This window comes from Orbicella faveolata, unplaced genomic scaffold (assembly GCF_042242905.1).
Source record: "Orbicella faveolata isolate gen_17 unplaced genomic scaffold, um_ofav_v1 contig_46, whole genome shotgun sequence".
NCBI lineage: Eukaryota > Metazoa > Cnidaria > Anthozoa > Scleractinia > Merulinidae > Orbicella > Orbicella faveolata.
The window spans coordinates 11,755,552-11,780,000 of NW_028301576.1; the positions used below are offsets into that span (position 1 = coordinate 11,755,552).

The 24,449-nt window shown below is 39.7% G+C and overlaps 1 protein-coding gene across 1 annotated transcript in view; it reads right to left on the minus strand.

Moving 5' to 3' along the window:
* Nucleotides 1–1,765: 1,765 nt before the first annotated feature.
* Nucleotides 1,766–24,449, minus strand: part of LOC110047880 (uncharacterized) — a 33,345-nt gene continuing 10,661 nt past the window's right edge. The window contains exons 8-21 of the mRNA XM_089277957.1: nt 23,274–23,345; nt 22,484–22,549; nt 21,895–21,969; nt 21,200–21,271; nt 20,524–20,595; nt 19,861–19,932; nt 18,478–18,546; nt 17,707–17,778; nt 17,026–17,097; nt 8,947–9,003; nt 8,093–8,274; nt 7,412–7,531; nt 3,885–5,399; nt 1,766–3,201 (exon numbers count right to left, since the gene is read on the minus strand). Coding sequence (XP_089134083.1) covers nt 3,008–3,201; nt 3,885–5,399; nt 7,412–7,531; nt 8,093–8,274; nt 8,947–9,003; nt 17,026–17,097; nt 17,707–17,778; nt 18,478–18,546; nt 19,861–19,932; nt 20,524–20,595; nt 21,200–21,271; nt 21,895–21,969; nt 22,484–22,549; nt 23,274–23,345 — 2,710 coding nt within the window. The 3' untranslated portion in view covers nt 1,766–3,007. The remainder of the gene's footprint in view (nt 3,202–3,884; nt 5,400–7,411; nt 7,532–8,092; nt 8,275–8,946; nt 9,004–17,025; nt 17,098–17,706; nt 17,779–18,477; nt 18,547–19,860; nt 19,933–20,523; nt 20,596–21,199; nt 21,272–21,894; nt 21,970–22,483; nt 22,550–23,273; nt 23,346–24,449) is intronic.

Below are 24,449 nucleotides of genomic sequence, written 5' to 3' on the forward strand. Positions count from 1 at the left end.
AAACCAGTTTGTGTTGTTAACTTGCTTGCTGCCATTTTTGGCGACCGAGGGATCAAGGGTTTTGGAGAAAAAGGTGAATGAAACACAGGTATCAAAACTGTGTTCAGCCACCTTAAGCATGACGTTTACGGCAGACGGCAAACGGCAAAGATAGCCTCTGATTTTTTATTCTTTTCTTCTAATCCTTAAATAAATCGCACAAAAATAGAAAAGTGTCTCCTACTATTTACCGCAAATACAAATATTTTAACTCTATTGTACAGACAGCTGAAGACAGACGGCAAAAGTTCCATTTTTGCCGTTTGCCGTTTGCCGTAAACGTCATGCTTAACCTCTCGAAGTATCTTGCTATTTTTTCGCGACCCAGTATATCCGGAGACATGTGGCTCTCCAGACGAGATGTTGATGCATCGTGGCATCGAATACAGCAGTACCCGGTTAACTACTGGTTTTCACTGTCATGCCATCACAGCCATGCGCCAGGTAGTCCAAGCAAGGAAATAGTCCAAAATGAATATTGAATAAAAATAAACCGACCTCGTTTTAGGTGTGTGTGTGTTTCTCGTGACATTTCTGTGCCGATTTATGAATTTTGGCCTTTTACGTTTTTCTGCCACTGCTTGAACAGTGGAGCTAAAACCACCTAATAGAGGGTCTTAGAGGGTCTTCTATATATCTAACGAAACTAAAACCTCAGAAGGATAGGTTATTTAAAAAACACGTACAAACATGTATGTGGGAGGCGCGGTGGCCTCATGGTTAGTGCGCTCGTCTCCGGATCGAGCGGTCCGGGTTCAAGCCCTGGCCGGGGACATTGTATTGTGTTCTTGTGCAAGACTCACAGTGTCTCTCTCCACCCAGGTGTATAAATGGGTACCGGCGAACTTAATACTGGGGGTAACCCTGCGATGGACTAGCATCCCATCCAGGGGGAAGTAGAAATACTCCTAGTCGCTTCATGCTACAGAAACCGGGATAAGCTCCGGCCTGATGGGCCACTTAGCTCGCATGCAGACTTCACCTTTTTTTTTTTTACATACATGTAGATAAGACTGACAAATGTTCACATTCACAGGTCAAATTAAACGCCAGGAAGAAGATTGCCAAACCTTGTATGGGTAATCGGATGACACCAAGTAAATTTAAGGATTGCCATCACTTGTGTTTTCGGAGTTTGCAGAGATTGCCCGTTTCACAGGACGAGAGCAATTTCTGCGACTTCCGAAAACACAAGTGAAACAATGTAATTCAATCCTTAATTTTACGAGGAATCGTGTGATTTTTTTTTGATTTTTTTTTTATACTGTATAGACGGCAATTTGTTTTTCTTTTATCGCGCCGGCTTTGTTGGCTAATTTCGTAGGAAATCATTTCAGTGTTCGCTAGAATGAACTGTAAAACACACAAATCAGCTGAAACGTTTTCGCCACTGATGAAAAAAAAAACCAACTTGTTTTTCCATTAATCATTGGACAGGAATGGTTACAGGAACGTTTCCGTTGTCGCCTGATGACAGCTGAAAAACAATGGCGAATATATGGCCCTACAAGGTCAGGAAATTTTACTGACGTTAGTGTGCATGCTGGAGTCGGGTGACCGTGAGAATGCAGAGGAGAGCCCATAGACCATTCTTCTGGGCATTGTGTTGTAGGTCACGTGATGAGCTCTCAGCCAATGAAAAGGACAGAAAATTGCATCCAATTATACGCTGTTTTGGTGATGCTAAGGTTGACCGATATATCAGATAAGACAGATCAAGACATAATTTATACTAAGCCAAGTTTTATTAGTTTTTGTTAAGATTACTTAACTGTTACCCGTTAACTGATACGTCATCACAGTTGTCGCCTTTATCGTATGGGTGTGGCGCTGGGACCCTGAAAGGCTGAAACCTTACCCTATACTAGACAACGATTTGCTTGATTTTGCAACCCTATTCTAGACTAGGCACCAAAATCCCCTACCCTATCCCAGATTAGCTAATTTCAATGCAAAAACTTGTTAATCAGTATCATAAAGTGCAGTCCAACATAAGCTAACAAATGCTGGCTAAAACAATATCTTACAAAGTCATTTTCTCTACCATAGAACCCCGGGTAAAGAACTCTGTTCCAGAGTAAATTATTTATACACTGACCACTTTTCCGGTAAATCATACTCTATTCTGGACCAAAACTGTCTGGTTTCTATATCCTATCCCAGACTAAACTGCTTGGAAACCATACCCTTCACAGCAGCATCTACTCATATAGCTTAACTTATATATGGAAGTACATTACCCCCACCCCCCGGAGTCTAAGTGTCAACCGCTAAACTGAACACTCGATGGGCGATGGTGGCTTTAGTTTAGTTTATAGATAACTTTTTCACGGACTCGGAGTAAGTAGTTTTTCTTTCAAAAGGAAAACTGTTAACGTGGCAATAACTAGTTTTTAACAGTTTGTTCTCGATGACTTGCTTTACACTCTGGCTTTTTCGTTATTCATGCATAGCTTGTTGGTATCGACACTAAGTAGTTGTCACTATTTAATTATCTAATCTGCTGAGCGCCTACGTCTACTGATCTAAGCCCTGATAATGGAAAGTCAAACTTTTCCTAAAACTAATCACACATCTTACCTAAAGCGGTTTTCAATCAAGAGACGTAAAACCAAAGCCCCATTAACCACTCTGGCCAATCACAAAGGACGCAGGCAATCCAGTGAACCAATCAAAACTCTATGCAAATGACTGTAACTGACCTGAAACGCGGGAAAATTAACGTGTGCGGGCTTGTCACTGCTCGATTGGTTTTGATTTTACTTCTGATTGGATGACGCGAGCGGCGTGAGTTTGTTAAACCAACTCGCGTAGCGTAGTAACGCAAAACTAAATTACAATCGACACTTAAATGAAAAACGCTCTATGACCTAAACTGACGGTGACAATTACGAAACATTTCAGCACCCTGTAATCTTCCGCACCATCACTGTTCCTCTGTTTTCCGTTTTTTTATTGTTTGCTTTTTTTAAGGGAAACTTTCAATCAAGATTGGATCTGTTCCAAATGGTTGTGTTGTTTGGGTCGAGAACGTTAAGCGATCCCGGATTCTGGCCAGTTTTCTCTGAAGATGCACAACTCCTCGACGACAAAAATGGAAGCATTTCTTTGGGCATGAATAAATTTTCTTCCAGAAGAACTTCACATGGAGAAATCCCTTCCCTAGAAAATAAAAACAAGTAATATAACCCTTTGATACGGTGATATTAGAGAGAATTAACCTAATCACAGATGATCTGCTTGGTTTAACAACTTTGCCTGACTACTTTATGACTGGATATTAATGATGCAGCTCAGTGCATCAGCATCTGATCCGGGCGAAAGTAGTTATTTCGAGCGATACGAACCTCTGTAGCTTTTAGTGTCGCTCAATCACCAATGATGCTGTTACCCTCTGTGAACCTATGTGTATCCGGTATTACGTTTAGCTGAGGTAATGAGTATATAGGACCAATTTTAAGTATTCTGGCTACACCGAGTTTCGAAAACAGAACTCTGAAGTTAAAATTGGCTAAGTGCTGTAGAAAGGTCGGCGTTCTTGCATAGAGAACGCCATACCAGTCACAACTGTTTCTTCGTCTATAAAGAGTGTAAATTGCATAACTGATGGGTAAATTGTGAGGGAATTGAGGGCAAATTTTGAGGGATAACCTTGCTAGGGCTAGCCGTAGCAGAATGCCTGAGTGGAAATGGCGGAAAAATCAGTTGTTGATGGCTAAACTAGCCTCCCATCAGATAGGGTCAGTACGAAAATACTGCCGGGTGGTCACTTAATGCATGAGCTATCAACCTCGCTTTTGATTGGAACGGACATGTTTCATAGTTACATTTTCGGTATGGCTTACCCAAAGCAACTAACAACACGGAGCTGTTAAGGAGCACAAACAGGACGTTGATAGTGATGGACTCGCTTCCTTTGTGACCTTCGCTGGCATCACGACTTGTATACATTGTACCCAGACAGACATTAAAGAAGATGATCCAAAGCACCAACGTTTGAAGTCTATCTTCAAACTTGCCTTTCATTGGCCGGAGGAAAGTGTAGGCCACTCCAAATGTGCTTACCATCACCACGGTAAAACCATTCTGCGAAAGGTTGTCAGATCCAAAGAAGAGTACTAACGAGGTCAATATCAGCTTACGGTACATCTCTATTATCTCCCAGAACCAAAACTTTTCCTTGTAACTTTCAAAGAACACTCTCAATCCAAACGAAATGTTTTCTCCAGCACTTGAATCACGAAATTTGTAGATGAGCCATAACATCACGAGAGGAAATCCCACAGGATATATGGCACAGACGACAGCGATGGACCGGTACATTCTGTGGCGGGGAGTGAAGCACTTGATGGAGTAGTCAGCCATTAGGAGGTAAGTGCAATCATTCTTGTCATCTGTGAAACATATCTCCACGCATGAGCCAGGTAGGGGTAGAATGCGAGTAATTGTGTTACTTGTTATTGGGTATAAAGCCAGTAGAAACAGGAAAATGTTTCGAAAGCATGACTTCTTTAAAGCAGACATTGCTTGTGATTTTTCACTGTGTGGGCAATCTTGTCGTCCTTTGATGTAACGTAGTTTCAGGAGGAGGTACAGAAGGATTAAGAGAACAACTAAAACGTTCACAGAAAGGACCGCGGAGAATTTTTGAAATTGGTCTAGGCGTAATCCAGGAAGGATGCAACTTAATGGAGCAAACTGGAAAACGTTTCCTTGAAATACGTTGAGAAATCTTTCCACGGAAATCAAAGCTGCCGGCCAGTGAGCTCTAACCAATGCAGAGAAAATGCCTGAAACAACTTGATAAAATCCAATCACAATCTTAAAGCACGACATAATGACGTCTGCGATAGTACGACTGTTTTCTGTGGCCTGTGAGTCTCCCCATAGAACCATCATAAAGACCACGACAAAAAGGGCAATCACTCCAAGGGAAGAGAGTAGAGTGATAGACATCCTTGGACATTTCAAACAGGCATTGAATCGAAGATAATGGTCATTAGTGCAAGTGGCACATAGAGTCCCTTGGTACCCTTCATTACATCGAGAGTCAATTCCTCCCATGCAAGAGGCAACACGTGGACATTTTAAGGGCTTCGGCAGTGAATCTGTAAATTTAGAGAAGGTTTTGTTGTATTCAGGGTCCAAAGTGTAGATGTTGTCCACAAAACGCTTGTACAACAGTTTCGTAGCAGGTTCGGTCCAGTTCCAAAAATAATTCGGCGCCAGTATTGCCACATCTTTAGCACAGTTTATACCATATGATGGACACGCTAAACAGGGTCCAAAACGATCCAGCCGGTAATACCCGCGGAGGCATCTGCAAGCTCGATAACCAGCGGTTTCATTGGATAAAGTGCCTGATTGGATGATAAAAATATACTTCATCAAAACAACAATAAATAGTTGATAGTCTGTAATCTGCATGTTCGTAGAACTAAAATAATGCTTGTAACGAAGAGCAATAATTTTACGTATCCGTTTACATTAATTGGTCCAATAAAGGATTTATTATTTGGCTTAAAGAACACATTTTCCTGCGGAAAACATCGGGCATGCAACTCCGAGCGGTCAAGAGCCATCTTGCCTGCTCGGGTAGCCAATCACAGCAAAGAATTTAGTTCATCTTACTCGCTAGCGGAGTTAGCCATGTAATAAATCTTTGTCAATCGAACTCTTCGGGTCAAACTGTTAACAATTTATTTGAAGATCTGTCAGGCCGCAAACGATCCCGGTCCGTAAATGATCCCGGGACCGCAAATGATCCCCAAATTGTACCGCAAATGATCCCCGAATTGTACCGTAAATGATCCCTCGACCGGAAATGGTCGCCTCGCAATAAAAGGGACAAATGCATGTACCCAGGAATTTGGACAGTGGGTTAAAAGAATTAAACTGTGAAACTCGGAAAACCGTGAACACTGACTTTGATTTGTTTCTGAAAGGTTAGGAGGCGGCGTGGCCGAGTGGTTTACGGCGCTGGATTTGAAATCTGGAGGTCCCTGGTTCAAATCCTCCACCCTACCGCTATCTAGATTTGTTTCTCGGTAGCGGCCCCGAGTTCAACTCCTCGACCGCGTTGCGTAAATAGCCAACTGGTCAGTCCCCCAACCAGTTGGGATCCTTAATAGTTATGTCATTTAATAGTGCTAAATACATTTGACACTTAAATAAAGTTATCATTATTATTATTATTATTATTATTATTATTATTATCATTATTAATTGTGTACTAAACCAATCACAATAAAGTTCAGGACAAGCGAGAACTCAAAACCACAACTAATTACCTCTTCTGTTTGAGATTTAGTTTTCTCACGGATAATCGGCTTTTTCCTTGCTAGCTACCCAACAATATTCCACAAATATTCCTGGTTTTCCCGTTTTTCTGAGTTTCACAGTTATAGTACAAATTTAGAATCCCCAAGTGAATTGAGTACATTTCCGCCTAGCTTTCGGCACAGAGGAGATTATTGACAGTCAAAAAAAAAAGGGAAATTGGAAGAACAAAAGCGACAGCTCTACTTGTACGGCATTCAAGATAGGTAAATCGTTTATAAATCTATTTAAAAAAAAAAAGCGGTAACCCGCACGAAGAACTCTTGTGCACTTTAATGGAAGCCCATGTCTATCAAGGACGCAGATATAAGAAGTGTAGAGGGAAAAGTTCTGATCGCTTAATTAGATAGCAGAGGCATCTTTGAAGATTCATGTTTATTTTTGCGGTGCGTTGCCCAAAGGAAAAAATTATACAGCCGACACATGTCAATTTTATTATTTTGCGCAGCGTGTTTAACGTTTTGTATTGCTGCTTTTTTTATGCCTAAGGTACTTATCTTTCCTTCACCTATGATAATTAAAAAACAAAAATATATTTCCATCCAGAGACTTTTCAAAGATTCCACGCCATTCCTAACCTTTTGCGGTGGAACCGGGGGATCATTTCCCGTCCTGGGATCATTTGCAGTCCAGGAATCATTTGCGGGTCGGGATCATTTGCGGGTCGGGATCATTTGCGTGCCTGTACAGATCTCCGCGACTTCGGCCCAAATGGTCAGGGAACCTTTTCTCTGACGGTCCGGGGGAAGAGGGGGGGGGGGGGGGGGGGAAGGCGTTCCTCGATGGTCCCATAAAGTTTTCGCACTCGGAAAGCCATAGCAAAATCTCAAACCTTAATTATGAGTAAAGAGTTGTTTTATTTCACATATTATTAATATGAACAGAGGTTTCCTCCATACCAGAAGTATCAGGCGTATACACCTCTCTATTTTTAGATACAGGTTAACTAAGTTTCCGGGACTTTTGATAAATTGGCCCCAGGAAGTTTGCTCGTGGATGCATGACTCTAGCAGCCATATTGCACAGTACCTACCGTATGGGCATGCCCAACAGTCGGTTGCTCTTTTCCCAGGATGCCGTTTCTCTGAGACGTAAGTACCGTTGCTGCAATTTTTTTTTGCTGTTCCTCCCATTTCGTCCTGGTAAAAGCCGCCTGTACGCATATAATGATAGACTAGTTGAAGTTCAAAATGGAATTTAGGTCAAATTGATTTCAAACTAGTTTGATTTGTATTTTGCTTTATTAATCCGGGCCTCTATTTTAAAGTCAGTCCCAAATCAGTGAAAATTTACGAAGAGATTCTATGTTGCCGTGCGTCTGTTCAGTAATAGATCACAGAAGCTGTCAAAATCTAGTAAGGACACCAGTGACACACTCGTCTAACAGCTCGTGTGCCACTTTTTTTTTTGTTCAGTACCACATTTCAACGTCATCTGTAATCTGTTACTGAACAGTCGCGCGGCAACATGGAATATGTGTTGATTTCATCATGCACGCCCCACAGCATCTGCACGATTTGGGTATTTTTATCTACAAACTGGTTGACGTGATTTAGTACACGAAAAGTATATCTTTCCTTTATCATTTTTTTCTATTTCTGTAAAGCTATTGAATGCTAGATACTTGCTCCAGTGCAACATAATCTTGCTGACTTTTTTCAGGTTTCATTTGTATTACGTACCAATAATTTTATACCTATAGGTTACAATGTACCTGCTGGGCATTTCACACAAGTTCCCTTTTTGTCACTGTAGGACCCAGGCGAACAAAAGCTGCAGTTATAGCGCTCGACGCCAGAAGAACACGGAACACAAGATAGACCGCTCAGAAGCAGGAGGTCATGCAGTGCTACAAACTCTACTGTTATATAAGATGACCCGGACGGGGCACAGTCACTAGTGGATAGAAAAACACTGAAGTTACGCCACTTATACGAGGATCTGGAGGGGATTAAATGCAAGCTGAGAACTACGGGTCAAAATTTTAACTGTTATCTGAGTTGTCAACTGCTAGCTGGAACCTGAGATCTCCAAAATATACTAGTAGCTAAGAACTGGGCTGAAAATTTAACGCATGGCTAGAAAATGGCCGATAAATGATCATAATTTAGCCTAAAAAAGATAGTTAATCAAAGTTTAAAGGCAAAACGCAAAAGCGATTAAGGCCGCGTCCTATGTATAGTAAAAGAAGGTGGTGAAAGGGTTTATGCGTGACACATGACGAGGACAAAAATTAGTGTTTGACGTGTGAATTGCGAATAAATCAGTGCGTAAAACGGCATGACATCCCCCCGCCTCACTTGCTACCCTCCTATAATGTTCTACACCTTCGCCATTAATTTAGGGTTAGTGTTTCGGAGTCTGAACATGGACGTGGTCGAGATCGTCGTTTTGTGTTATTGATGAGACGTGATTAATTTCACAGTGCCTTTCTCCAAGTACATGTGCCTCAGGAAATTGTTGGAGCAGCCTGACAAGACTCTGGGTGATAAACTGATGGAATAGCTTTAATATTGAACATATTCAAATATCATTGCATCGGTATATACATCTGTTACATATACTTACATATTGACACTATATGTTCCTGCTGGAATCTGCTGAAAGTTTTTACATGTTGCAAACCTAAAAGAAAATGCGTTTTAACTCTTGCGAATTTATTCAAAGACTACTAAAAAGTATTGTTATTGTGTTAGTAATTAATAGTTTAAAGTCAGTCTGCCTCCGCAGTGAAGAATATATTCAAAGTAACTGATTCAAAATTTTTCGTCAAGGAGTTGAATTGCCTTTTAGATACGAAATATTTCATGTTATTTGCGTTCGCAATGTCGTTGTGATTCCCTTGAGAAGATTCCCATGTGAAAAGGCTGGGGATACTCATCGGAAAATTTGAATTAAACCCGTAAAGGAGACCAAACTGGGTGTGGTTCGAGCTTTTTTTGACCCCTTAAAGATATCACTTTTCAATTGACATGACAGCACTTTCTATTGTTTCTTCGAATGCAGCCCTAAAAGGCACTTTGACGCCTAAAAAAAGTATTTTCGTTTCTTCCGAAATGCACTAAGTGAGGCCAAAATCTGTGAAATACACCACCCAAGCATCTCTGACCTTTTCACTGAGAGACCCCCCGGGCAGGGGGGCTTGAATTACGTGACTAAAAAAGTCCACCGCAAGAAGCCACTCCATGGCAATTGTCAGTGAGCTTACATAATAAACAGTCTGGTTAAAATGCTAGAATATATCTGTCACTAGCCACCTCCACTAGCTACGGGGAATAATGTTAAATAAACGCAGCTTATTAACGCGCATACGCGGGGACTCCGATCCTACCTCGCCAGACTTTGGGAAAAAACCATGCGGTCTCAAGCAGTCAATCAAATTAAGTGTCATTGTCAGAGAAAACCGGGCAGTACAAAAAGATCGAGGTCGGCCGTTTACCTTCATCTTTTCACAGTACAAAAGCTATCCGAAAAGATTAACAACCATGACATTTGCCGAGGTAAGCGTTCGCTTTTCTTCGAGATATCACCACATCATGATTTTGGGCTCTGAAGCGGTCGAAAATGGCCGAAATTTCGGGCAACTTTAGGTAAGCCTAAAAGATACTTCGTACAAATTCCAGAAACTCTTATTTTCGTGCGATAATATTTGTCCCTTTATTAGTTGACTGAGATGTATTTGAGGTCTTTCGCTTTAGTTCGACGGTTTTTACGAGGTGCCAAATATCGCCGCCGAATCAGTTATGAGAGTGACTCAAATTTTAGCCATTTTCAGCGAGTCGTTTTTCAAAAGTGCGGGAGTTTATTTCCACAGAAAAACAATTTTGTGATAGTCTCTTGCACTGTTATCAATATCCAGTTTAGTTAAAATTGGTATCTACAGGCAAATCGGAGTAATTGGTCTCGCAAAGTCCAAAAAAAATTATTGGTCAGAAATATTTCCCGCCAAATATTTAGCAAAGAAAACACCTTATTCCGACTTTCTGCGATTTTTATCCATGATTTACTGAAAGATCTGCAAAAAAATAGTTAGCTGGACTGCCGAAGAGAATTTTGTATTGTAATTATTTTATAAATTGTGAGTACAAATAAATGGTTGTTGTTGTTGTTGTTGTTGTTGTTGTTTAAGCTGTGACATCGTTGTTAACCTAAGCAAACATTTCAAACTCGCCAAATCCTTACCATGTCCACTGCGCGCCTGGGCTAAATTTTCCCGCGAAAATCTATTTTTAACGTCACGCTGCATGGAAAAACAAAGTGGATCCTCAGTTCGATGGTCTTTTTTTGCTGTTCTGTAGAACAAACTGCAAGTTAATAGTGAGCGAACCTTTACCCTAAATTTAATTTTGGGACTTCTGCAAACCCTCTTGTTTACATTTATTTCTCGTTTTCGAAAGGCGTGACGCGTTACAGATTCAAAGGTCAGACGATTGGACTTCGAAATGTCGATCTTACTTAAAGGCTTCTCCTTGTTTTTGAAAACATTAACTGTTCTTTCGCATTAGAAAAATCGCTTGGCAAGACGTCAGAGGTGGTGTCTATTTGGCGCAGCCAAATGTAAACAATGAGGAAATACAGGTTACGCTACGACAAAACTTCGCTGCTATCCGGCCTACGAAATGATCATATAGGACAGACGTCTGGAATAAACATCTCAATACGTGTAATCGTTGCTCGGCCAGGATTCCCAGCGGAAATCTTCCTTGCCTTCATTGTTGTCGTTTGTATTGTCGCAAGTTTGCACGCCGTCTTGTTTTCAGCCTCATTTCCTTCCTCTATTACCTTGTGCACGCAATTGGCGCCGCAGGTTACTAGTACACTGTGTTGGTTTCCGCTCTGAAACGTTTACTTTCAACAAAAGTAATTTAATGTTGCTCTTGTCAATACCACCACAAAACCTCCTCAATGCAACGAAATTACATCCAAATTAGTATTGATAATTTCTTGTTAATTTTACTGCTGTTAAAGACAACCAGGAGACAACTATTTAAAGTTCGTAGAGAACGAGATTGCATGTTTGTGATCCATGAACGTAACTTGAATTACATTTTGCACGTAACTGAGTTGCTCTGAAGATTAATTGAGATAGTTTTGAGGTGGTTTATAAAAAAATATATATATATTGCGGAGGCAAATTAATTTTCATTAACCCGGCCAAAATGTAGTTGTATCCGTGTTAAGAGAAATGGGATGGTAACGAAAGAATATCTACAAAAACAAGATGGTTCAAATAATCTGAATGTCAAAAATAAAAATAAATAATGAAATGGATTGTTAAAAAAGAAACGATATTTGTCCAGGCAGTAGTGTGTATATCCTTCCTACCCCATTCAAGGAGGGTGCAGAGGTGGAACTATGAGGCCGTGAAGGAGTACCATTGTATAATGGCAACGGAGAAGGGACTCCCCCCCCCCCCCCCCCCCTCCATCTCACCACCACTCACACGCTGTTTGCAAGAAGGTGGAAGAAAAATCTGCTGTCCTAGACGACATTTCAATTTGATTTAGTTTTCCGAGAACTCTTTAAATAAAGTTGTTTTTATTTTTGACATTTACATGTAAACCAGCTGAGTGGGTTGCGAGATTGAAAACTCAGACCCGTTAAACTGAGACCCTCGAAAACGAAAACTCAGACCCGAAAAAGTCAGACTCTCTGTGCGTCTCGAAAACTCAAACTCGAAAAATATCACAACTTTTTTTCGCAGTGTGTTTACTGCGGATTGCTTCAAGACATCTTATTTGCTGTTCGTCCATACAATGTCATAGGTACAATCTGCAGAGAGAGGGGAAAAAAAAGCCCACGGTAGATTCCTCTGCTCGGATCACGAAAATAATACCCAGAATTCGTATGTTTTTTTGGTTGCTTTATAAGTATAAACCAAATTGATAAAATTTATTTTATACTTAAAGCCATTTAAACTCCAAGATTAGTGACACTGGCTCGAGGTGCATTGCGTGACAGTTTCGGATATTATATACTACGGATCCTTATGCTTCGATTAATTATGCTAAATTAAGTAGAGTTTTCCGGGTCTGGGTTTTCGAGACACCTTAAGACACCTTTGAATCAGCAAAAAATTATCTCAAGCTTCATAGCAAGTGGTCGTAAGTCAATTCCATGCAAGAGGTAATAAAGGAAGGAAATGAAACGGAAAACTAGGCGATGTACAAACCTGCGACGGTACAAACGACAATGATAGCAAGAAAGATTTCCGCTGGCAATCCTGCAGACCTAGCGACAATTTCACGTATTGAGATGCTTATTCCAGTTGTCTGTCCTTTTTGATCATTTGGTGGGCCGGATAGCAACGAAGTTTTGTCGTAACCTGTATTTCCTCATTGTTTACATTCGGCTGCGCCAAATAGACACCACCTCTGACGTCTCTACTCGACCCTCTTGTTTGCACGCTAATAATTGAAGAAAAACTGACCCGCCACCCGCAATGCTCGGCGATTTTTCTGATCTGAAAGAATAATTAATGTTTTCAAAAACAAGGAGGAACGTTTAGGTAATATCGACATTTCGAAGTCTTACCTTTAAAATCTGTAACGCGTCACGCCATCCGAAAACGAGAAATATATGTAAACAAAGGGTTTGCAGAAGTCCCAAAATTAAATTTAGGGTAAAGGTTCGCTCACTATTAACTTACAGTTTGTTCTACACAACAGCAACAAAGACCATCGAACTAAGGATCCACTTTGTTTTTCCATGCAGCGTGACGTTAAAAATAGAATTTCGCGGGAAAGTTTAGCCTAGACGGTAAGGATTTGGCGAGTTTGAAATGTTTGCTTAGGTTAACAACGATGTCACAGCTTAAAAATTCTCTTCTGCAGTCCAGCTAACTATTTTTTTTGCAGATCTTTCATTAAATCATGAATAACAACCGCAGAAAGTTGGAATGAGGTGATATTTTTCGCTAAATATTTGGCGGGAAATAGTTCTGAATAATGATTTTTTTTGGACTTTGCGAGACCAATTACTCCGATTAGCTTGTAGATACCAATTTTAACTCAACCAGATATTAATAACAATGCAAGAGACTATCACAAAATTGTTTTTCTGTGGAAATAAACTGCCGCACTTTTGAAAAACGACTCGCTGAAAATGGCTAAAATTCAGGTCACGCTAATTAACGATTCGGCGGCGATATCTGGCACCTCGTAAAAACCGTCGAACTAAAGCGAAAGACCTCAAATATATCTCAGTCAACTAATAAAGGGACAAATATTATCACACGAAAATAAGAGTTTCTGGAATTTGTACGAAGTATCTTTTAGGCTTACCTAAAGTTGCCCGAAATTTCGGCTATTTTCGACCGCTTCAGGGCCCAAACTCATGATGTGGTGATATCTCGAAGAAAAACGAACGTCTACCTCGACAAATGTCATGGTTGTTAATCTTTTCGGGTAGCCTTTGTACAGTGAAAAGATGAAGGTGAACAGCCGACCTCGATCTTTTTGTACTGCCCGGTTTTCTCTGACAATGACACTTAACTGGTAATTGAACTGAGTGGAGTGCAGTTTGGTCGGAAATCATACTTGTGATTTCAAAATTGATTTGAAATCACAAGTATGATTTCAGACCAAAATTGCACGACACGAAGTTCAATTGCCACTTTATTAGATCCATTTTGAAATCGCACAATTTTATCGTCTTAGATTTTAGATTTTGTTGTATTGTTCCAGTAGCCGGTTTGTTAAAAATAGCGGAACCGGAAAGCCTTTACATATCAGTTAGTATGCAAAACGATGTCATGTGACGAAAACTCATTCGAGCGTAACAAAGGACAAGCAATTCTGAGTCTTCTGAAGTCAGAACGAAAACAGTCTACTTCATGCATAAAAGTTCAACTCTCGTCGCCTGAATCAATGATGGAAGGTTTACCTTTCCTCTGTGGTTGAGGCCGAGATTTCTAGTTGTCTTTGGAGAAGGGATTTGAAGGTGCAGCCGGTGTAATTCTGCGATGGATTTCTTTTGAGTTGTGAAACTCCTTCGAGTGCACGATGTCCACTGGATAGTTTTTCTCTTTTAAAGACCCGTTCAGTGGCATTCTAGGGATTCCAGCTCGTTATCATCTCCGTTTCTTTTTGTGAACTCGGCGTAGAACTCAATACTCAGGACCTTGTCAAGTTCTTGCGGTGCCATTTGTTTCAAGATATTTTCAAGATGGCGGGACTGGCACCAGCTTCGTAAGACGTTCATTCACTGTTTTGTAGTTTTGACTATGTCTATTTACAGCGACGGAGTTGAGCTCTTGTGTTGCTTCGTTTGAAAATATCGGAAACCTGGAAACACCTACCTTTTTGAGGTGGCTCAGAGTTTGTTGTTGTGTGGTTTTCCTTTGTTTATGTTTCACTGGACTCGGTATTATACGGATCTTGAGCAGATGTTGAAGAAACAAGAAGCTACTTTTTAGAAAGAAATAGTGTTTCGTTTCCGGAAAGATATTCACTCAAAGTCTGAGAGAGGCTGTGGTTTTGATATCTTGTGCACGAGAAGTCCTGGGGTAAGGGGGATATGTGCTAATGTGTTTTTCGTCCAGGTGAGGTTTGGTACTGAACCTATAGCTGGTTTTCACATGACGTGACTAAAACTCAAACTATAAAACTATTGATCTTCCTGAGATTTTACTTTATTGATGTATAAGAGCAGCTGAAAACTAATATTCATACAAATTTTCGCTTCGAATGGGTTCTTGGTTTTGTGATACACTACACTTGAATTTCTAAGCTTTTGCGTGACGCGGCATTTACATGACGACCTAGAGAGCTGTCATGATGGTTACAAAAGTGACTTATTTCGGGGAACTTTGCTATCTGAACAGTTCATGTCTTAGAAAAAGTATTATTTTAATGTTTTAGAGTTCCTCGAGGGATAAATTCACGCTTTTGTAACAAAACTCAGTGCCAGATGTTTCGGTTGGTTTCCGGCCGCCATGTTGGTGCCCATACGGATGGGCACCAACATGGCGTCTCCACTCTAGCCTGCGTCGCAGACAGTCTAAGTACCGGGGATTAAAAATCCCCGCTCTAATAAGTAAAGCTACTGGAATTGTGGCAGAAAATTCGAGAAATTCAACTAAATCTGGAAAATACCCGAATCGTGCAGACGTTGTGGGGCGTGCATGATGAAATCAACACATATTCCATGTTGGAAAACGTCGACACCTACGATGTGAAGAAAACCTCATAAAAAAGCCATATTGTGCCTATTTTGCAATGTACCGACGTTGATTTAATTACAATATGATGAATTAGTTACCTTCCACAATATATCGTATCCGTAGTATCGTCCAAAACACACCAAGTGCGTGTTCTTTTCCCGTAAACAGCTACTGAAAAGGGGCGGGATTGTTATTCCTGACAAGTGTTCTGATTGACCAAAATTATGTCGCCGTAGTTGTGATCTTAATCACGTTTAAATCAAGCACGGAAACAGATATCTTCGTTTCTCTAGAATACATCGCTTCAGCAAGACTTAGGAACATTTAAGTCGCCAATTATTACTACCTGCATGACAATTCAATTTCCTTTTCTTTCCGTGACACGGAATAAAATTTAGTTTCGAGAAGTTATTTTGGCTGAACATGTTTACCTTGTGAATTACAAGCGTTTACCCTCATAACATTCGTATTTACTATGTCAATAAATGACTCTGATCGACTCCTCTGAAACGGAAAACAGTACCATTTCTTTGTTGAACTAAAAATATCGGCTTAAAATATCGTATTGGCGGACAAATCGCGTGGTGTGGCGGTGTCTCTACTTCGGAAATATATATTTTTTTCACTATCACTATCAAGGCCATTTCGCAATTTTCTTGTGTAAGATAATACCGAGAAACGAGAGTCTTACTGAAATGTTGCAAATGACATATTTTGTTGCGATGCACCGAGTTTTGGCTGAAATTTTGCCGCCGTATTTACAGTATTACGAACTTTACTCTGATTGGATATTACAAATCACTATGTAAATAGTTCACCCCTGAACTGAAAACAACACCGTTTCGTCACTGAGGAAACGAAACAAAAATCGCCAAAATATTCGTCAAAATGGACGTTGAAAGTTGGAAACTTCCATTAAAGCAGGTCTTTAAGCTAAAGGAGCTTACAATCGTCATTCAGAAACTGTAATAATTAAATTCGTCAATTTTTTTTGGAAAAAACAACAAAGACAAAGTTTTGGCAAATATAGTAGTTGCAAAATTCAACACACAATGGCTTTTTGCCCTTCCTTTTGCTGAAATTTTATTGATTACTTTCAGCTAACCTTGAAATCTGATTGCTTGTTTTGTTTTACTGTCTCATTCTCATTGGCCGAGAAAAAGATGCGATTTAGAGCAAAAAATCGTGCGATTCGTGAATAAAGCGCACCACCGAGAGCCAATCAGATTGCAAGGATAACCAGTGATTTCAAAATGGATTTAATAAAAACCGGAACCAGAAATTTTTGTTTCCGGTGCTAAATTTTGTCTAGAGCGTTGCCCGTTCGATCACCAACTGACCGAAAACGCATGGGCTCTGTGAATGAGATTGGCCGAGGGCTCCTCCAACTGTCTTGTGTAATTTTAAGGTAATTTTCTAATATCACCCGTGGTGTTAATCCTTACGATTACCGATTACAGGACTGTTCATACATGTACACTTACACTTTAGTATTAGGTTTCAGTTCATCAAAAAGTCCAGCCTGTGTTATCTTAAGAGGATTGCTAAATAGTGTCCTGAAAGTGATAGGCGATCAAACTTTAGACTTCATTATAACAGTTTTATATAACTCACTTGTTGTTAAACAAAGAGGTGAATCTATGCATTTTGCTTTGTCAGAGACCTCATGTGTAATGGTAAACTTTCTACAGGGGGACATGGTTATGAAGCCTGCAAACATTAAAATTTATGTTGGAAAGTCCACGACCGAGCACAATCTTTTGCGTTGTGCTTATACACGTAAAGAAACCTAAACGTTTCTATTGGTTACTTCCTCAGTCAGTTGTAAACAACTCTTGTGGTTTGTGCACGGTTAAGGCCAACAAAGAGAACAAAAACATACAACAAAGAATGTAATTGTATGTAATGTAATGTAAGATATAGCAATGAAAAAAAAAAAAAAAAAAAACTTTGTCGGGTTTCATAACCATTTCCCCCTATTAACTATGGCCCCAGGGTGACTGCTGTTGAGAATTTCATTTTTTCTTTGCTTCGCGCCGTAAGGTATGAAGCCAAATAGAACGAACAAAGGGTGCGATGTGAATCTGGTGTTTTGGAGAAGTGCTCAATTTTCTAATTTCACTCATTAAGAAATGTACCAAGTAAAAAAAGTAGTGAAGACTTACAAAACCTGAAGATTGTTAAGGCCATGAAAACCTCTTCCATCGATGTGTTTGATTGCATTGCCATGAAGTAACCTTCAACAGTATTGGATAACCACATGATTGATTAAATTTAACAATTATTCCACGGGCAGGCGTGAGATATATAAACAATAGCAAAAATATGATCGGATATTTGTCCGCGGACATTGTGTTCTGTGAAGCGAACAGTTAACGGTCTCGAAAAACCGTGAGCTTCGAGGAACAGATAACGTCTAAGGACAAATATGCACGCGTAAGGGAGGCTATTGTGTTTATTATCCCTCAAACATTTTTCGCAACACGCGCAGTTTTGAAAATTGGAGAATATCACGTCAGGCACCTGACGCGTTTAGGCCAATCGCGCCCTAGCAATAGTATTTGATGTATCATAAGAGATGATAAATAGCCCACGGTGCGTGTGTACTTTCCATAATTTTATTTTCCAGCATGGTATAATTGTTCATATACCATGATGGTTAAAACAATAAAAACACTTTCACTGCATTATCCAGTAATTCAGTATGAAGGTATAGATATGTCTCTGGTCTCTTTCCCTCTCTCCCGCGCGCCCCTCCTTCTAGCTGGGAAATTTAGACAGGCAAATGCAACCTTGTTTCGAGTTAGAAGTTAAAACATTCTGCTGGGGAAGAAGAACATATGTAAATTTACCTGCGACTAGAAAAAAAAAAATGTTTTCCTGGTTCATTTTTTCGCGTAGCAGTTATCGCAAATTGATATTGCAGTAATACTTACAGCATTTGTAAAGGTATGTCAGCAAAAGTATAATTCGAAATGAAGGTCAGCTTGTTTTTTACAATCGTCCTGCAAAGTATAACAAAGTAATCAGTAAACAAAGTAATATAACAGAGGAGAACGAGCAAACATTTTTACCTTGAAAACGATCTAGAGATGACAATTTCAACAAGTAGTTTTAGCAAAAACAAAAACTTCCTTAGAGAGGTGATAACGGACCTCTGGTGTACTACCTTTGTCTCCGTCCGTCTTATCGGAATGAGCCGAAAAGGCGATATATTAGGAACCAGTCTCTTTGAACATGCATGTACCCCGTGTGTCATTTGCCCAAGATAACTATTGTTCATAAATATTCAGTTCATATGCTTTTTTTATTAACTCGGTTCTTGAACATGAAATACTTTCGTGACGAAATGTGAATTTTGCAATTATTACTGTACAAACGGGCAGCAGAATTTGAAATTATCAAATTATACAGCTTCTTAACTCAGCTATGGCGGATCCAGACCTTGAGCTAAGGGGGAGGGGGGAAGGGGGGGGCAGGGAGGAGGGGGCGGTTTTGATATGCTTGCCCTGCCGGCTTTTCTTCCTTTTGTGATTTTTCTCTTTATTTACCCAAATAAAGAGGGCCGGGCCCCTCCCCTAGATCAGTCACTGCTCAGTTTCCTTTCTCGATACCTACAGTGATAAATTTTCCAACTAATAAGAAGCGTCCTAAAGGTTACGAGACTTTTGCATCGTTTATCCGATCCCCGTTTACCAGACGGAGCTCAAACCTTCCAGCAAGACAAAACTTTTGATTCCAAGCAATGATATCTTAATGACTTTTTTTGGGAGTGGGGGTGGGGGGAAGGGCAAGAGGGGGCGGAAAATGACGTCGTAAAGCTAACAGCTAAAGCCACTAAATGGTAATGAAAGAACCCTTTGCGATAAATTAGATGTAAGGAAAAAGTTCGATTTGCTCAAGAAACCCAAAGCTCTCAATTTTTAAGTTCCCACTATTTTGTAACTATTCTTTGGAATAGTTGCAAAATTCGAGCTCCTTCGAATACAAGAAGGAAGTGTAACCTGCACGTACTTGAAACTTTGGCCGTCCTGCTGACCCTTTGTAAAATTATATTGTAAAACTATTTTGTAAAAGAATGGAGTACCAATATTTTTTACAGTTGATACAATGAATAGTGTTTAAATTATCAACATTTGAGTAGTAACTCCCAACATGTTTAAGAAGCTCATATTCAGATTGAAGGGATGATATCCTTTGACATATTGTAACGATGCCTCTTGAAAATAATGTTGGCACGACAATCAAACCATTTCGTCGTTTCAAGACACAATATACGTCGATGTTTACTTATATCATATGCATGAATAACAACTTACAGTCTCCTTAGACTTATAAGTCCAATGAAAGCGTCACGGCTGATCTGAGTGATTTGGTTGAAATCTAAATAACTTGAAGAAAAAAGGAAACATAGTTTAATGAAAGTGCTACAATGGTTTGCTTTCACGAAACAGGATATTCCCCCACTGGAAACCCAAATATTTTCCAGCCAAATGAATTTCACTTTCACTGCTCTGCGGTGTAAAGGGGAGGGGAGGGGGTGGTAATATTATCACCTCAGTGTGTTGTAAATTGGTTTCCTTACAGATCCAAAATAATAGACAAGCAGAACGCAGTTTCGTGTCAAAGGTAAAATCAACAACATATAGAACTTATCGGGATCATATCCGTTGTGTTAAAAATAAATCTACGGAATTCCGCAACATTAAATCTGAAACTGTAAAGATAGTGAAGGGAATTTCAAAAATATATTATAAGAAAGAACTATTCAACCGAAAGACATTGGTTGCCATGGCAACATCAATTACCGATGACAGACAGTTTCGACCGAAAATGCTCTTGAGGGATAAATCAATTCGAGCATCCCAAAGTAAAGCCAGTGTTTGAAATTGTCATAAAAACCTACGGGGGATAATATGCACCCCACTCCCTCTAAGTCACAGAATTTACACGCCATGAACATGAGACTAAATTTGACTTACAGTTGCGATAAATTTCGGCAACCAGAAAATGCTCTATCTGGTATTGACTGTAGCTTGTTGGAGGTTAAGTCACTTCAAGAAAAGGATAAGAGCATGACAAATCAGTTCAGTTAAACTTGTAGCCCGGGCTCGATTCTGTCCCGGTGCCATATTGTGGGTTGAATTTGTTGTTGGTTTTTACCTTGCTCCCAGGGTTTTCCTCCGGGTACACCAGTTTTCCTACCTCCCCAAAAACCAACACTCCAAATTCCAATTCGAACAGGATAGTGGATCCGCATGATCACCAGGTAAGGCTGATGCGGGTTCCTCGCTAAATATTGTAATTTATTTCTTTTATTTATTTAACTTACAGAAGTAATAAACTTGTGGTCCCTCTAAAATTTATCCTAACGTTAATCCTACCGAATATTTGTTGTCAATCGAGCATTCTTAGGCCTGGTGTTGACTCCAGGGACTGGGGTGCTAGTCCATCGAAAGTAAGCCTCAGGTTGGGCTGACAATTTGAATTACCGAATTACCTAATTATGGTGCCAAACGTTTCATGAGATCCTCATTCTGAAAGCAGCGATTTACAATACTGACGAAAGTCCGAAATAATTTCAGAGGATGATTGTGGATTTTTGTCAAGGTTGACTGTTTCGTTTTGTTAAAGTTTTTGTTAAAGATATCTACATACATGAAATTCAGCACGGACAAGCTCTGAAATATCCTTGCGGGTAAGTAATCAATCTCATTTTCTGCAAGTGACCTGAAAGAGGTAAATATGGGTTGTTAACCAAATGCGAGGTTAAGATGCCTGAATATTGGCCCAGTTAATCTTTTTTTGAGTGATTTAGGCCGAGACGTGGTCGAGGTCCGTAAACACGCAAAAAAACAAACAAACAAAAAAAAAACCAACCAAAAAAAACAAACAAACATACAAACAAACAAACAAACAAACAAAAGACAGAACGAGGGCAATATCACCATCTTGACCAAACAATATAGTCAGTATAGGATTGTAAAATGACTTTAAAAAACAACATTCTCATGCGGGACACAGCGAGAGGGAAAGAGCGGTAAAGATAGCCCCATCTTGCCCGCTCGGGTAGCCAATCACAGCACAGGATTTGCTTCATCTTGCCCGCCTTTGGATCTGGTCATATAATACTAGTAATTAGATTTTTGTCCCGGCCTCTGACTGATTGAAATTTGGTTGGGTACGAAGCATTTGAGGCAAGTAGGACACCTCCCCCGGATCAGGACTGAAATAAATAGTTCACAGATGACAGGACCTAATTACGTCCTGTCGCCATTCTTTCTTTACAGTTGTGCTCTATAATTCACTAAAGAGTGTACAAATTAAAAGATTCCAAGCGAAATGTAACTTACAAAGACCACGCCAATTTAGCGCTAGATGGGGTTGCAAGCCGTGCTAAATTCTTGATGTGGTTTTGTTGAAATCGTCTGAAATAAATGGTAGTAAGTCTTGTTTAATGGTTATATCGTGTATTTATACAGTGTAAAGCCGACTTTTTCACATGAGAGTCCTCCCGCCCCTCGGGGGCAGGGGGAGGGGGGGCAAAATAGCTTAACAGATCAACTGAGACCTCTCGCTATAAAAGAATTGAAAAAAATTACATGTTTGAAAGCATTAATTGAGAATTCTTCATGTTCAGCATGTATCTGGTGGATTTCATTTCTCCTCCAGTGTAATAGTTTGTAGGTGTAATCGTACAAATGACGCTGTGAGCATAGTTGTAACTCTGTGTTTTGAAAATTAACATTTGTTGAATAGTTAAAGAGGAAAAGCCTACAAAGTTTATGGTTTTTCAGTGCAGTGAGTTAATTCAAACCTTTTACTGAAATTAATGACACTAAGTTTTTTGTTTTTCTGACACGAAGTGTATTCATACAAAGGTTTCAATATTTATGTATTTATTTGAAGTGCAGTAGCAAGGTGAAAATTCGATTGACTCACAAAATAGGAGGAATGTTAAAGCCTGGCAAATCTGGGACAGATGTCAGCAGATTTTCTTGCAAATTCCTGGAATTAAAACAGAGCACAGAATTTAAATTATTATTTTTTAATAGAAAACTGTATTTCTGATCGTCTCAAGGTGCATGTAAACCCCTCGATGGGGCTGAACTCTGGGGCTTTAGCTTTTGTGGTACTTTTTTAGGGTATAAATATGACAGGAGATTACGTGTTATGTAAGTATTGGTACCTCTTAGGGAAGAAAAAAATTTCAAGCCACGCCTACAAAACAGGATCTTGGTATTTCTTACCGGTTCTTTTCAAACTTACCGAAGAGCAGCCCCCGTCCTTTTAATATTGGCGTGCCCTCTCCCCGGGCTTTAAGGTCGATCGACACGCAGTAGGGGACATGTTGTGGGGACAACATAGGACCCATGTTGCAGAGACAGCACGCAAGTTGGCGAACAAGAAGCGGTTCACTCATATTGCAACGGGGACAGATTGGAGGACACCTCTATAATTTGAATCTAAGCGAGAAAATTGCTTCATTGTGATTGGCTGACAGTAGGCCATTTTATCGTTAATTTTTAATTTGCACAGCAATGCAAATCCACCTTGCCACGTTCATAATTTTCTTGGTCAATGCTCGTGCAATGTTGAATGAATTTTCAAATATCAGTCGGTGTTTAAATGTCAATCCTTAATTGCACTGGTACTGCTAGTAAGTTCATTGTTGCAAAATTCACAAGTGGTAGACATGTCAATTGACTTTCGTCTACAAAGTAAGACTTACAATCTATGGAGATAAGTAAAACGACTCAACACCGTCTCTGTCACCGTCCGTATAGCGTTTCCCTCAAGAAACCTGCGTATAAATGATCATTATTAATAACTAGATCATTGGATGGCTAAGACATCATGGTTTATGCGTAGGTAATCACTTTTGAATCAATAAGCACGAGTAAATTTTTCAAAGGCTGACAAAATTGGGCGAGTGCAATTTGTAGTCTTTGAAAAATTTACATGTGCTTAATTGTTCCAAATTGCGCGAGAATAATCATCTGATTACTTGTTAATAAAACACTTGAAAACATATTATTTAAAGTCTTTATTTACAGTTTCCTTAGGCAGGCTGCAGTGTGCTTAGTATTCCAAAAATTTCAAAAAAGTATTTGCAAAACCTCTAGCATGCAATGCTCGAAAATATTAGGCCTGCTTCGACAATCTTCGTAAATCGTCGGAAGGGTTCGGGTGATTGTCGGAGGTGTTCAGAAATGTTCGGGTAATGATGATGATGATGATGATGATGACGCTTTACTGATTGTAGACGCCAAAATACTAATAAAATAAAACTAAATAATTTAAGTATAAATCTATTCGCGTTCTATCACGAATGCCGTTCTCTGATTGGCTACGCTGCCAACTATCTATTCTGTTGTAGGTAGTGAGTAGCGTAGCAGTGTGCCCTTGTTAACAAAATGACGGCCGCTTTGCGTTTTCGAGGCATCTGTGAAGAGGATTTAGATAAAGTTTTGACCGACTAGTAAATTTACACTAAAACAATTAGATTATTCGCTCTCGATTTCTGTGCTTGATATTTGACTCAGAGTAGACCCTCGTCAACTGGTCTACTTAACAAATAAATTCCATATTGCCGTGCGTCTGTTAAGTAATAGATCGCAGATGACGTCGAAATGTGGTAAGAACAAATAAGTGGCACACGAAGCGATAGCCGAGTGTGTCACTGATGTTCTTACCACATTTTGACGTCTTCTGTGATCTATTACTGAACAAACGCACGGCAACATGGAATCTATTTGTTTTATATAATAACGAAACAAACTACTACAGATAAAGCTTTTTTATTTTAAAATCTTTCAACATAACTCGAAAGCCGGCCTTTGCCCACCTTGGCGAACACGAAAAAAGCCATTTGACGTAATCTATTGTCTATACAAAATGAAGCAAT